The sequence below is a fragment of the Hemitrygon akajei genome, chromosome 4 (assembly GCF_048418815.1).
Source record: "Hemitrygon akajei chromosome 4, sHemAka1.3, whole genome shotgun sequence".
Taxonomy (NCBI): domain Eukaryota; kingdom Metazoa; phylum Chordata; class Chondrichthyes; order Myliobatiformes; family Dasyatidae; genus Hemitrygon; species Hemitrygon akajei.
Window position 1 is genome coordinate 102901715 of NC_133127.1, and position 16247 is coordinate 102917961.

Here is a 16247-nt window from a genome sequence, read left to right on the forward strand (position 1 = left end):
AAGAGAGAGAAAGAGAACCAGACTAAAATAATAGATAGGGATGGGGGTAAGGGGGGGCAGGGGTATCAACAGAGGTCTGTGAGTTGGATGTTCATGCTGGCAGGTAGGAGGCTACCTAGGCGAGAGATAAGGTATTGCTCCATCGACCTGCGTGTGGCCTCATCTTATCCAAAGTATAATCCTCCGTAACTTCCGTCACCTCCTACATGATCCCACCACCAGCCACATCTTCCCCTCCCCCCCCCCACTCTCGGCTTTCCGCAGGGATCGCTCCCTATGCGACTCCCTTGTCCATTCATCCCCCCCCACATACCTCCCTCCGGGCACTCATCCCTGCAAACTGAAGAAGTGCTACTCCTGCCCCACACTTCTTCCCTCACCACCATCCCAGGCCCCAGACAGTCCTTTCAGGTGAGGCACCACTTCACCTGCGAGTCAACTGGGGTGATATACTGTATCCGGTGCTCCCGATGTGGCCATTTATACATTGGGGTGACCCGCTGCAGACTGGGAGACTGTTTCGCCGAACACCGGTGCTCAGTCCTCCAGCAGTGGCAGGATCTCCCTGTGGCCACACACTTCAATTCCACAGACCACTCCGATACGTCTGTCCATGGTCTCCTCTACCGTCAAGATGAGACCACACGCAGGTCAATGGAGCAATACCTTATCTCCTGTGTAGGTAGCCTCCTACCTGCTGGCATGAACATCCAACTCACAGACCTCCGTTGATACCCCTGCACCCACCTTACCCCCATCCCTATCTATTATTTTATTTTGGTTCTCTTTCTCTTTTTTCCCCCCTCACTATAATCTCCCCCCAGCCCTACCTTTCTTTCTCTTTTATTTCCCATAATTCTCCACCTTCCCCCTAGCCCATTTCCCTCCAGCCTATCACTTCCCAGCTCTCTACTTCATCCCTCCCCCCCACTTCTTATCCCCCCTCGACTATCCCATGTTACTTCACTCCTGATGAAGGGTATCGGCCCAAAACGTCGTCACTAACTCCTCCCATAGATGCTGACTGGCCTGCTGAGTTCTGCCAGCATTTTGTGTTTTCCTTTCATTATTCAGTAGGTTTCAATGAGATCCCCCCTCATCAAATATTGACTCAGAGCCATCAAACACCAAGCTTTTCATTCTTGGGATTATTCTTCCTCAGAACCCTCTTCCCTTGTGTATGGAGCTTAAAATTACCCACATTTTCCAACAATGGTTTGACAAATGCCTTACGAAGGCTCAGCAGGACATCCTCCCTTTTATACACTTCTCAAAAAGAAACCTGATGAGTATTCGCCTTCCTTACTACCAAGTCAAATTAATCTTAAGGGAGTCCTGAACTTCCAAGCTCCTTTTGCACCTCTGATTTTTAAATTCTCTTAGTCAGAAAATGATCTACACATTTATTCTTCCTACCAAAGTATAAACACCAAACTTCCTTATGTTGTATTCAATTGATCACTTCTTTATGCTGTTTTCAACCTGCCACTTACCTGCCCACTCTGGTAATTTGTCCTGGGCCTTCTGCAGACTCTCTGGCCTCCACAACACCATGTCCCTCCACTATCTTAGTATTTTCTGCACAATGCCATCAATTTCTTCAAACTTCAAAAGTTATAAGTTCAAAGTAAATTTATCATCAAAGTACATATATGTCACCATATTCAACCCATATACATCTATAGAAGTTTGTCAAAATTTTAGATGACATGCCGAATCTTCATGAACTTCTTAAGAAGTCAAGTTACTGCTATGCTTTCTTCATAATGGAACTTAAGTGCTGGACCGAAGAAAGATTCTCTGAAATGATAACACCAAGGAATTTAAAGATGCTGACCCTCTCCAGTTCTGATCCCCTGATGAGGCCTAGCTCATTGACCTCTGGTAGCTGGTTGCATCACAGCCAGGTATAGAAACACCACTGTCCTTGAACGGAAAATCCTACGAAAAGTAGTGGATATGACCCAGTTCAGCAGGGAAAACCCCCTCCAACACGGAGCACATTTACATGAAACGTTGCCGCAGGAAAGCGGCACCCGTCATCAGTGACCCCCACAACCCAGGATGTGCTCTCTTCTTGTTGCTACCATTAGGAAGAGGTACAGGAGCCTCAGGACTTACATCACCAGGTTCAAAAACAGTTATTACCCCTCAACTGAACTGAACTGAACTTGAACTGAAAGGAATAACTTCATCTGCTCCATCATTGAAATATTCCCACAACCTACGGACTCATATTCATCGCAATTTCTTGATATTTATTGCTTGTTTGCTTATTTATCTATCTATCGATCTATTTATTTATGTATTATTGTTATTTCTTTCTTTTTGTTTCAGTGTGTTGTCTTTTGCACACTGGTTGAACATCCAAGTTGGGTGGTCTCCCATTGATTCTTTTATGATTATTATTATGTAATTAAGTATGCTCACAAGAAAATGAATCTCAGGGTTGTATATTGTGACATATATGTACTTTGATAATACACTTGCTTTGACTTTGCTGACACTGAGTGAGAGGTTGTTATTCTGGCACCACTCAGCCAGATCTTCCTTCTCCTCCTTATATCCTAATTCATCACCAGCTTAGATTCAGCCAATGACAGTGGTGTTGTCAGCAAACTTGAATGCAGTCGTCCAGAACATTAATGTATGAAGTGAAAAGTTTATGGGCTTAACACTGACCCTTACTAGTCATCAACAACCATCCTGAAAAAGCCTTCCTTTATCCCAACTCTCTACAAAACCATGCTAATATCTTGCCTCTAACACCATGGGTTTTTATCTTGTTCATGGCTCAGTAAACTGGTTTTCTCTAGCGTTAGAGGCCCAGGGCTGACCTGATATGTATATATAAAACTGCAAGGTGTAGTTATAATAGTCAGTCAGGGTATTTTTTTTCCTCAAATACTGGAGAGCCTGGCTTTAAACTAGATGGGTGGGGGAGGTTTAAAAGAGATTTACAAGGCAAATTTGTTTATTTAACACAGTGTACCTGGATTGCGTTACCAGCAGAAATGGTGGAAGCAGATACATTAACGATATTTAAAAGGCATTTAGACGGGTACATGGATAGCTAGGAAATGGAGGTGTGATGGCAATGGTATGGATTGACATCACAGTTGACAAGACTTTGTGGCCATAAGGCTGATTCCTGTGCTGTACTGTTCTACGCACTATTTGCTTCAGAGAAATGTATATCAAACTCCTCAAAAATATTGAACTCACTGAGTTTCTTTATGAATTTGATGGATATAAAATAAATGAAACATAGAATGATTAAAATCCTATACAATATAAGACTTTTTAAAATTATGAGAATCAATCTACATCAGAAACACTCAACATTAAATATTACCAGAGTGGAGTCCATGAGTTTTTGCCACTGTTAAAGATTCAAAAACATGAAAACAAATTTGCTATTCTGTTTAAAAATAATATTCATGACAGAAAGCTGATTGAAAGGAAAATCAATCAGTCTTCAGCCTTGTCAGTCACATTCAGAGTGCCCTATAGCAAGTCACACTTTGAGCACAAAATCTATTTAAAAGTAAACCAATGGTAGGCACTATTCATCCAGTCTGGCCTGCTACACATTAACATTGCTTAGGAGAATGCATGAGGTTGGGTGCAATCTCAGCAGGACACTTGAGTTTCCATTTTTAACAACAGTGTGGGAATTGCCTTATCAAACTAGTGTCAAACTCAATAAAATATTCCCTCCCTATATCTTCAAACAAAGAAATGACAAGGTCCACATGTCAAAAAAATATAATTTTAAGTTCCTTTAATAAAACTTTTGAACTTCATACTTTCCTTACTATAAGGGATGAGATATTGAGAAATGCATCACCTTTGCACAGCCAGTTTGTAGAACTAACAGCTGGGAAAGAAAAGATTCTAATATTCTATTTTCTAATGTGCTCAACGTGCCCTTTTGCTAACCGATCTAGAACTGACCAGATTGTTTTCTCATTTCAGAACATGAATAGGTTATATGGCCTCTTGATTTCACACAGCCATATAGATTAGATCATTGTTCAGAAATACAGTATTTCCACTTCCTGCCTGAATTGCATAATGTCTCAACATGTTCAGTTGACAAAAATGTATCATATTCAGTCTTAAAACCTTTAATTTCCTAAATTAATACTGTCCACAGCATCTCTGAGTGACAATTTTGGATCAATGGCTGCGAAACATCTGTGCTATAGATTTCTGCCCAAATGTAAGAAAGTTAAAAATACCAAACTTATTTGTCATTGAAATATTTCATAAAACCAAGGTGATAAAATTGTGCATCATGTTTTATCACTGTAATCTGCAATGCAAAGTGAATGTTTATAGACTGCAACATTGTTTATTTATAAAACAGCTTTATGCATTTGAAAGAGATGTTAGAAGCAACAGACCTGATATTTCAAATATGGTAACTTGGGAGAAATTGCAGACAACATCAGGCAACTGGTAGTGACGGGGGTCACCTATCTCATACACAAGCTGCTCAGACACAGTACCAAATGATACCAAGCCTCCAGTTTTAGGTGGTTTAGAAAGGGTGAAACTTCCATCAGAGGAACATTCAAGAACTGGAAAGCCAATGTTATCCCTGAAAATAGATAATACAGATTTAAGCAGTATACATTAGAATTCAGGCAACAATAACTGAAAAAAATGTTGAAAATGCAATAGACAATAGGTGCAGGAGTAGGCCATTCTGCCCTTCAAGCTAGCCCCACCATTCACTGTGATCATGGCTGATCATCCACAATCAGTACCCCGTTCCTGCCTTCTCCCCATATCCCTTGACTCTACTATCTAAGAGCTCTACCTAACTCTCTCTTAAAAGCATCCAGAGAATTGGCCTCCACTGCCTTCTGAGGCAGAGCTCTAATGTTCAGGTTGGGACTCCATAAACTGATTCTCTAGGACATATATGTCAAACTCAAGGCCCGCGGGCCAAATCCGGCCCGCGAGATAATATCTAATTACTATTAAAGCTGGCCCCAGTAATCGAAGCGCCTATGGCGTATGATATGGCTAATGCTGAGTTTATTCAGGTACCAGGTTTTCAGGGTTTTTAGTGTTTATTCGGCAGTCTTGCTCGGCAGTCTTCTTCATAAGAAACGGAATTTGTAAAGTGAAACACTTTGTAGTTATAGCAGAGACTGAGACACATGAGAGCAGGCTGAAAAAACGGAGGCAACGAAAGCTGCGTTCGCACGCGTCCGACTGCTCCGGCCCGCATGAAGCTGCATTTTGCTCAATCTGGCCCGTGACCTAAAATGAGTTTGACACCCCTGCTCTAGGAGGATGAATCTAAGATACAAAAATAATTTTGCTTAAATTAGGCTAGATTAGATGCAAGTGTGTTGACTAGCAGGCTAATTCAGCTCACTACTCTCATCCATCAGTGCTGATTAATGAGCACTTCATTCAAATCATTTTATGAGTCAGCGATTAAAGAATTGATCTAAATATTTGTTAAATGTTGTGAGAGTACTTGCCTCTAGTATTTACCCAATCAGTAGGTCCAGGCTGCAACCACATCTGGTGAAATATACTTTTCCATCAATCCCCTGTAAATCTTTTACTACTTATATTCAACCTAGACAACTCTATTATGGGGAAAAGTTGCTCATTATTCTTTATAATTTTGTTTATCTCTCTCAGGTCCCACTCCTCAGCATTTTCTACTTAAAAAATAACAAACCCAGCTCATCCAGTCTCATCTCACAACTGAAAACACACACAAAATGCTGGTGGAACAAAGCAAGTCAGGCAGCATCTATAAGGAGAAGCACTGTCAATGTTTCGGGCCGAGACCCTTCATCAGGACGAAGGGTCTCTGCCTGAAACGTTGACAGTGCTTCTCCTTATAGATGCTGCCTGGCCTGCTGTATTCCACCAGCATTTTGTGTGTGTTGTTTGAATTTCCAGCATCTGCAGATTTCCTCGTGTTTGCTCACAACTGAAAAGTTCCATACCAGGCAACATATCCTCCAATCCCTCTGCAACACAATCCCATTATTCCAAAAGTGTGGTGATCAGCAATTTGCACAATATTCTCGCTGAAGACTCATCAACGTCATAAAGTTGTTCCATGGCCTCTCCGCTCTTATATTCTATGCACTTGTTAATGACACCAGCACCCCGTTTATTTTCTTCACACTACCATTTATCTATACCATCAAGGGCCGTCTATTGCTCCATACTTTTTTAGAGACCTGCTATTCTAGGTATATACCCTTATCTTCTCCAAATGTATCACCTCACAAGGGATTAAACTTTATCTGCCATTATTCCATATTTCTGATGATTATGTTGTTCTATAATCACCTAAGATTATCCCTCACAATCCACAACACCACTGACTTTCATGCTGACAGTGTATCTCCTACATTCCTATCCAAATTATTAATGTACAGTACTGTGCAAAGTCTCAGGCACATATACTGTATACAGCTAGGATGCTGTACTGTAGTAATTTTATGTACTGCACTATACTGCTGGAAAAAAAAACAAATTTCATGACATAAGTGAGTGATGATGAACTCAATTCCGATATAGGTCTCTATCAGTGAGTAAGAAGGGGCATAGGGTGGGGAATCGTGGTTAGGAAATGTGGGGAAGGGAGAGGGGAGGGAGCTGGAAGCACCAGAGAGACGTTCTGTAATGATCAACAAACCAATTGTTTGGAATCACTCCCCTCCCGTGGTACTCCATCCTCACCATTCCAACATCCTTTGCTCCCACCAGATTTACAAACTCATTCTCCGCTCCACATTGACAAATGCAGTACAGTGCCCAACACTTATGCACAGTACTGTATACAGACAAGCAGTAAAGAGGCTGACACCATTTCCTGTGGTACACCACCTGTTACAGGCTTCGAGTCATAAAGGGAACTCTCTACATTACCCCGTTCTCCTTTATCAACCTAACTTCGTATCTAATTTGGGAACCTACCAAATTTAAAATAATAACAGAAAACACTGAAGTAATAAGCAGCAAGGAATGAGGATTGAGAGAATCAAAGGCACAAGTCTATGATACAGAAGAGATGTGAAAAGATTGAATGATACAGGTGCAGATAATCTTAACTCAATAAGGGGGATAAAAGATAGTGAATAATGGGAGTTGGTGTAGACACTATAGACTGACTGGCCTCTTTTTGTGTCGTTATTAGCATAACATCAGAGAGAGATTATTGGACTCTCCAGAGCAGGGGTTCTCAACTTTTTTTATGCTAATGGACAATACCATTAAGCAAGAGGTCCATTGAATTCAGGTTGGGAACTCCTGTGTCTAGAGAAAAGGCTAATTTTAGTAATTTTCATCATTCTCTTAAGAGACTCACTAATCTTTCATCCTGATTACTGCTGTTACAAACCCCGTAACTGGGTCACTTACCAGCAAAGATAGAGAGGTCCGCTGAAGTCTGATGGTACTATTTTTAAACGTTTTTATTTTTAAAGGGGCACAAAAGTAAGGTTAATACAAACATTCAGATAATATACGTCGTCAATACTCAATCTAAAGCGTGGGTATTGTAATAATCAACAATAAGAAGTAGCTCTATCGTTTGTCTAGGGGTAAAACTATTGTCCGATGGAAATATAAAAGTCTTGCCAGTTCATGAAGGCTTTTAGCCGTTTGAGGGACCGCTGGGTGTTCACGGGTTGGAGAGAGAAAATAAACTTGCCAGCCTTTTGGACTCAAAGCGTTGAATCGGGAACGTGAGTTCCCCGTTGTCAGTTCGGAATCCTTTTCGGGGTTATCAGCCACGCGTGTCCCAAGCTAGGGGAACCGAATCACACGTGACTCCCGAACAGCTTCCCGTCCTTACGGGAGTGATGAGCGATGGTGTCTCCGTCTGGTGTGTCGCTGGGATACTGCCTCCTGCAGTCTCCTTTTTATCATGACTGGCAGATTTGAAAATTAATTAATTTTAATTAATTAATGATAGCTCCGCCCCCGTGTCTCTCCAAATCCTTACGGGAATTGGTGGGTCCCCCTCCCTCAAAGACACGGTTCCTTCGGAACTAAACGTCTCCCGCCCCTCCTGTATTCCATCTACCTGGGGCCCTCTCGTCGATTTTCTGATCGACGCAATACAGCCTATAGGGATAGCTGCTTTCCCTTTTTCTGGCTCCTTCCTCGGAGCGGGGCATTTTGATGCAATATGTCCCACCTTCCCACAATTAAAACTGGTCAAACCAGGAAATCTCCAGGTTTCCGGCCTGCTATCCTCACTTTTCCTGCTAGCTCCCGGCAGAGTTTCTCCCTTAGCCGGCGGGCTTTCCCTACCGTTCCGATGGTCTCTTGGGTAACCTTTTGGCGAGGAAAACTTTGTCCTGTGGGTTAGGGTATATTCATCTGCGAACCTAGCAATTTCTGAGATGGACTTATTCGCCTTCTCATTCAAATACATCCGGATCTCCTCCGGAACACACCCTTTTAATTCCTCAATCAGAAATAATTCCCTGATACGCCCATAATCCCCGTCCACCTGTTCCGCGGTGCACCAACGGTCCAAGAGCACACCCTTCTCATGGGCTAACTCAGTATACGTTTGATTCCACCCTTTCCGTAAATTTCTGAACCTTTGTCTATAAACTTCAGGTACTAGCTCGTAACTCCGGAGAATGGCCTCCTTTACTTTGGCATAATTCTCCGCTTCCCCCTCCCCGACAGACAATGCCGCATATGCTCGTTGTGCCTTCCCTTTTAACACACTTTGTAACAACGCCACCCACTGCTCTTTGGGCCACTTCTGATTTACTGCCACCTTTTCAAAAAGCAAGAAATAACTATCAACATCCGACTCTTCGAATAGAGGTACTACCCTCAACTCCCGACTAACATTAAACCTCTCCTCTCGATCTAACCCTAGATCTCTTCGCTCTTTCCTTAACTTCCCCATCTCCAAGTCATGTTTCCTCTGTTTTTCTGCCTCCTCATACTCTTTCTCAGCTCTTTCTTTCTCTTTCTCAGCTCTTTCTTTCCCTTTCTCAGCTGCTTCCAGCTCCTTTAGCTGGAGCTCATGAACCCGTTTCACCTCTAATTCCTTTAGTTGGAATGCCTGCTCTCTGTGTTTGTCGGCCCTTTCTTTCTCTTTCTCAGCCCTTTCTTTCTCTCTCTCAGCCCGTTCTTTCTCCTTCTCAGCTGCTTCCAGCTGCTTTATTTTAAATTCATGTTCCAACCTTAATTTCTCCAACTCTAACTGATCCGTCCCACTCGCTAGTACCTTTTCAGGGATATTTTCCAACTCCTCAGCTGCAAACACCTTCTTCCCAATGTAATACTGAGTTATGACCCTTCGCACTTCCCGCTTTTTCATTGATTACCTCACCTCTGTGAGTCTTAACCCCTTCGCCAGATTTACCAAGTCTAATTTTGTAGCCGCCTCTAGCGCCCCCAGAGTCGGGTTTTTCATAAATTCATCCACGTCCATCTTTGCTGGTTTCCCGTCTGGCTACCCGTTTACCAGATCCAAATTTTTTTTTGACTTACCAACCCAATTCACCGACCTCCCAATTTGGTGTCAAATCCCGAGACGAGTACCCCAATGTTGTTATGAACCCCGTAACTGGGTCACTTACCAGCAAAGATAGAGAGGTCCGCTGAAGTCTGATGGTACTATTTTTAAACGTTTTTATTTTTAAAGGGGCACAAAAGTAAGGTTAATACAAATATTCAGATAATATACGTCGTCAATACTCAATCTAAAGCGCGGATATCGTAATAATCAACAATAAGAAGTAGCTCTATCGTTTGTCTAGGGGTAAAACTATTGTCCGATGGAAATATAAAAGTCTCGCCAGTTCATGAAGGCTTTTAGCCGTTTGAGGGACCGCTGGGTGTTCACGGGTTGGAGAGAGAAAATAAACTTGCCAGCCTTTTGGACTCAAAGCGTTGAATCGGGAACGTGAGTTCCCCGTTGTCAGTTCGGAATCCTTTTCGGGGTTATCAGCCATGCGTGTCCCAAGCTAGGGGAACCGAATCACACGTGACTCCCGAACAGCTTCCCGTCCTTACGGGAGCGATAAGCGATGGTGTCTCCGTCTGGGGCATCGCTGGAGTACTGCCTCTTGCAGTCTCCTTTTTATCATGACTGGCAGATTTGAAAATGTCAATCAAGGTAGGGTGATACAATCCCCACCCCACATTAGAGTTGCAATTCACACAGGTGCCTCTAAGAACAATGGTCAAATCCGTTGCATTGTCTCTCATTTCCTGGGTCCAAGACCCGAATTAATAGCGATCTTGCGATTCTCCGGAAGGAGGGGGCTGGTCCCGCACCCTTCGGCCCCTCAGAGCTGTGGTACATTCATAACACTGCAACTTCACTTCCAAGTTATAAAATACAAGTAATAATACAATTTAGAAAAAAAACTAACTTTGAATGTGTCTTGTGAAAGTTAAAGTTAAACATCAGGTAGATGTTTAATTATTAAGAAGTTGTAATTATAGTTTTAATGTGTCTAATCCTCAGCACCTTAAGACATCTCCACTTGAGTCAAACCTTTGCTAGCAATTCAAATCCTGAACCTTTTGTTATTCCAGCTGTTTTATTGCCTTTGTTGCCCAAACCACTCTTATGGTATCTTTAATTCAAGACTGTTTTATGTCATTTCCTATACACAAGTGTAAAGGAGAATGAAATAATTGTTCTCCGGATCTGATGGTACATAAGGTGACTGTTAGGAAATAATAAAGTAGTGGTGGAGTTAGTGTTGATCAGCTATACTGCTTGGGGAAATTTACTGTTTTTAAGTCTGATGATCCTGGGGTGGATGCTACGTAACCTCCTCCCTGATGGGAGTGTGACAAACAATCCATGTGGGATCTTTCATGTTATTGGTCCTTTTCCAGCAGCTTTCTGTGGATATTATACCAGTCCTTGATGGTGGTACGCTGGTGCAAATGATGTGTTGGGTAGTTGTGACTACCTGTTATGCAGCCTTCCTGTCTGCCACAGTGCAGTTTCTATCCCAAGCAGTGATGCAGCTTGACAGGACTTACTCTAGTGGGCATTGGTAAATGAAGTGAGTATAGATGTGTAAAGTCCAGCTCTCTTCAGCCTCCTCAGAAAGTAGGGGAGTCGATGAGCTTTCATGTGTCCTGTGCGCTCCCAGGAGTTTGAAACTACTGTGCCATCGATGCAGGTGGGTGAAATTGCTGCAAGTTCACCTTCAGCTTTGTCTTGCTGGCATCAAGGAAGAGGTACTGGGCCTCGAGCCCTTCCACCTCCTCTCTGTAGGCCATCTCTTCATTGTTGGCGATGGGCCCCACCACTTTTAAGTCATCGGTGAACTTGTCAATGTGATTGCTTGGGTATTTGGCTGTGCAGTCATTATGAGCAAAGTCTGCACACACAGCCCTGGGGGGGAGGGGGGGGCACCTGTGACACCTCCCTCCTGATGCTCTAAACAACTTTTACGTACACTTTGATTCATGTAACACAACGCTGGCCATGAATGTTAACTCCTTCCCAGCATAGCAGCCACTGTGTAACAGTAGGATATGTGAGAACGACTCTGCAGAGAGGCAACCCCATAAGGTGGCCAGGCCCAGACAACATCCCAGGCCGAATACTCAGGCAGTGCGCACATGAGCTCACTGACATCTTCATGAATATCTTCAACACTTTACTCATTCAGGCTGCCATCTCCACATGATTCAAATCAGCCATCGTCATTGCTTTATCAAAGAACTCTACACCTTCAGAATTAAACAACTACCAGCCAGTGGCACTGATACCAATCATCATGAACTGCTTTGAATAGCTGATAATGGTACATATCAAAAACTCCATTTCTGCCATATTGGATACTCACCAATATGCTTACCAATAGTGATTCCAACCTTCATAAGACCGTAAGATATAGCAGCAAAATTAGGCCACTTGCCCAATGAGTCTGTTCCGTAATTCAATAATGGCTGATACATTTTCCCTCTCAATACAGTCTCCTGTCTTTTTCCCATAACCTTTGACACCCTAACTAATCAAGAAAGACCATATGTTATAGGATATGTTCCTTTCTTTCCATTAGGCAAAGATAGAAGTTATCTGTATATGAGTTAATTGTACTAGTTGGCTGATAACAGTTTTAGAAAACTTTAAAAGGCTGACATGTCTCTAACTTCGCTTATTAGTTTTGGTAAATTGTTACTAACATAGTCTTAAAATAAACTTTGCAGTTCTTCCTTTGATTATAAGACCATAAAGCATAGGAGCAGAATCAGGCCACTCAGCCCATCAATCCACTGAACTACCCTATATCAAAGCCCTGGCCCAATCCTCAAATACACCCTTGTAACTCCAACCCATATGCCCCCTGCCCCCGTCACAAGCCAACTCTCCTACCCAAGGCCCAACTTATCCTGACCCTTGAGATCCTTATCTACTTTGTAAATGATGATCTGACCACTCCATCAATCTCTTTGGGCCTCTCTACTCTGCAACTTGGACTTGCAATTACCTGTATTTGGAGCATGTCAGGGTTTTTCACTGTTAAGGGCTGTGTCAGCAATAACACGCTAAAAATTTTTCAACACCATGCCCTTACCTTTTGGCCTAAAGCTTAGCAATATTAACATGCATGTCTAGACTGTAAACAGTTTCTATTCTATACCATTATGTATTAAAATCAGAAATAATACAGAATATAATTTTGTGCAGAAAAAGAAAAAATTATAAAGATTAAATGAATACCAGTCAGGAACTCTATGCCAGTCTGTAAATATTCCGCCTGTGCACTGGGCACCGCACTCAATCAGATGACCTGCAAGACTATATACCAAATAAAAACATGAACTTCAGGAAGTTCAGAAGTGTGTCAAAAACAAAATTTAGCATGCAGAATAAATAATGTAGTGAAATCAGTAAGGTAATGAGCACAATAGCTCTCTGTTGCTTCAGGCTTTTACTAAAGCAGATCCAGATTGATGGTTGGTAAACCTTTATCCTCTGCCAGCTTCAGGATCTGTTGTGAAATTAATTTATGCAATCTTTGTACATGGAACACAATGAGATTTCACTTAAATTGACACAGTTCAGGGAACTTATTGAAGCATGTCAATAAGAATGATGTAGACAATAAAGAAGGAACAGGAATAAAAGTAGACTGCCTATAAAAAGTATTCACCCCCCGCTACAAATATTCATATTTTATTGTTTTACAACATTAAATCACACTGGATTTAATTTGGCTTTTTTTTTGACACTAATTGTGATCACAATTCTATCTCCTTTACCATAGCATTGGAGAGGGATAGGAATAGACAAGTTAGGAAAGCGTTTAATTGGAGTAAGGGGAAATATGAGGCTAACAGGCAAGAACTTGGAAGCATAAATTGGAAACAGATGTTCTCAGGAAAATGTACGGAAGGAATGTGGTAAATGTTCAGGGGATATTTGCATGGAGTTCTGCATAGGTACGTTTCAATGAGACAGGGAAAGGATGGTACGGTACAGGAAGCGTGGTGTACAAAGGCTGTTGTAAATCTAGTTAAGAAGAGCTTACGAAAGGTTCAAAAAGCTAGGTAATGATAGAGAGCTAGAAGATTATAAGGCTAGCAGGAAGGAGCTCAAAAAGAAATTAGGAGCGCCAGAAGGGGCCATGAAAAGGCCTTGGCAGACATGATAAAGGAAAACTGCAAGGCATTCTACAAGTTTGTTAAGAGCAACAGGATAAGACGTGTGAGAATAGGACCAACCAAGTGTGGCAGTGAAAAAGTGTGTATGGAACCGGAGGAGATAGCAGAGGCACTTAATGAGTACTTTATTTCAGTATTCACTATGGAAAAGGATCTTGACTTACAGCGGATGGAAAAGCTTGAGCATGTAGATATTAAGAAAGAGGATGTGCAGGAGCTTTTGGAAAGCATTAAGTTAGATAAGACCAGACGAAATGTACCCCAGGCTATAGTGGGTGGCGAGGGAGGAGATTGCTGAGCCTCTGGCAATGATCTTTGCATCATCAATGGGGATGGGAGAGGTTCCGGAAGATTGGAGGGTTGCGGATGTTGTTCCATTATTCAAGAAAGGGAGTAGAGATAGCCCAGGAAATTATAGACCAGTGAGTCTTACTTCAGTGGTTGGTAAGTTAATGGAGAAGATCCTGACAAGCAAGATTTATGAACATTTGGAGAAGCATAGTATGATTAGGAATAGTCAGCATGGCTTTGTGAAAGGCAGGTCATGCCTTATGAGCCTGATTGAACTTTTTGAGGATGTCACTAAACACATTGATGAAGGAAGAGCACTAGATGTACTGTATATGGCTTTCAGCAAGGCATTATAAACTCTACAACTCATTTTCTTGATATTTATTGCTTATTTATTTATTATTATTATTATTTTGGGGGGGTTTTCTTGCTTTGTATTTGCACAGTTTGTTATCTTCTGCAGATTAGTTGTTGCCTGTTCTATAGGAGTAGTCTTTCATTGATTCTATTGTGTTCCTTGTATTTACTGTGATTACTTGTACTGAGAGAGGTAACCAGAGCACCCAGAGGAAACCCACACAGCTACATGGAGACCGTACAAATTCCTTACAGGCAACGGCGGAAAGTTGCTGACCATCTCCACCCCAATTCCCCAATGTGGACTGGCTCATAGATCTTTGGTTTCCTCCTCCTGATGCCAAAAACCAGCTCCTTGGTTTTGCTGACATTGAGTGAGAGCTTGTTGTCGTGGCAGATTTTCAGTCTGTCTCCTATCTGTTAATTCGTCACCACCTTTGCTTCAGCCAACAAACGTTGTGTCATCAACAAACTTAAATATCACCAACAGAGTTGTGCTCAGCCTCACAGTCATGAGTATAAAGCGAAAAGGATGGGGTGCTGAAGTTGTAGAGATGTTGCCAATCCAAACTGATTGGGATCTGCAAGTGATAAAATCGAGGATCCAATTGCACAAGGAAGTATTGAAGCCAAGGTCTTGAAACTTATTGATTAGTTTTGAAGGGATGATGGTGTTGAATACTGAGCTGTAGTCAATGAAAAGCATCCTGATGGAGACATCTTCACTGTCCGTAAGTTCCAGGGTTGAAGGAAGAGCCAATGAGATAGCATCTGCTGTGGACCTGTTGCTCCAAAAGACAAGTTGGTGCAAATCCAAGTCACTTCTCAGGCAAGAGTTAATATGTTTCATCGCCAACCTCTCAAAACTCTTAATCACTGTGGATGTAAGTGCCATTGGATGATAGTCATTGAGGCAGGTTACCATGTTCTTCCTGGGCAGTGGTAGAATTGAAGCCTGTTTGAAGCAGGTGGGTAGCTCAGACTATTGAAACGAGAGGTTGAAGAGATTGGTGAACACTCCATCCAGTTGATCAGCATAGGTGTTTAATACTCAGCCAGATACCCCATCTGGGCTGGTTAATTTCCAAGAGCTCACCGTGCTGAAGGATGCTCTCACACTGGCCTCAGAATTTGGTGAACATAAACACCTTTTTCCCCCTGGTACCGAACCGCAATGACAGGAAAAGACACAAGTAAGAGATAAGACATAAGATAGCACTGATATTTTGAGACATCAGTTGGTAGCAGTTGATTAAGAGAGATCTGGAGAGAATGCAAGGGAGGGGAAGGTGGAGAGAGAAATGGCAGCAGGTCCTAACTAAGAAGCTAAGGATATATTCCTTGATGTTTAGTTCTTAGAGCCTACAGTATCAATCACTTTCAGCTCATGGTTGGAAGGAAGGACGGACAAAGTGGGGTTGAGATAAGTTTAGTATTGACTCCCAAATGTTCAAGTCGCATTAGGGTTAGGGTTAGAGTTTGAATAATTTGGTTGAAAGAGTATAGCAAATGATATTATAGAAAAAAGGCATTGTAGAAGTTGTTAAAGTATTTTTAACTTATGTCAATGGGTTGTATGCTTTGATTAAGTAACTGACTGGCTTATGGATGCAAGAATGTCATTATCTGAACAGGGTACAATTTTGTTGAAATGTAGCACCCACACTCCTGCAAGCTCAAGTGTTCATGTCTTTACAAATATATTTGTGAGAAACCATTTATCTAAACTCAGGAAGTGTATATTTAAATTTCACACGATCTGGCAAAAAAAATTAAATTACTTATGCCTTAATCAATATTTAAGAGGATGAAACCTTGCATAATAAGGTTTCATTAATTATATCTTCTGGGAAAAAATCCTAATCCGTTCACCAAAATCCTCTTACACTAAAAATTCAAATAAGCAATTCAGTTCAATGGAGAAAGAACAAAGTATA

The 16247-nt window shown here is 41.8% G+C and overlaps 1 protein-coding gene across 4 annotated transcripts in view; it reads right to left on the reverse strand.

Annotated features, from left to right (window-relative positions):
* Window positions 1-16247, reverse strand: part of lratb.1 (lecithin retinol acyltransferase b, tandem duplicate 1) — a 234407-nt gene that overhangs the window by 121303 nt on the left and 96857 nt on the right. For 3 of the 4 annotated variants that reach the window (XR_012098671.1, XM_073043137.1, XM_073043140.1), the window contains exons 8-9: window positions 12719-12796; window positions 4410-4606 (exon numbers count right to left, since the gene is read on the reverse strand). Coding sequence is in view for 3 of the 4 variants with exons in the window: in XM_073043137.1 (XP_072899238.1) it covers window positions 4410-4606; window positions 12719-12796 (275 nt within the window). In the remaining variant the exon portion in view is untranslated. The remainder of the gene's footprint in view (window positions 1-4409; window positions 4607-12718; window positions 12797-16247) is intronic. The other variant, XM_073043138.1, reaches the window with a different exon arrangement.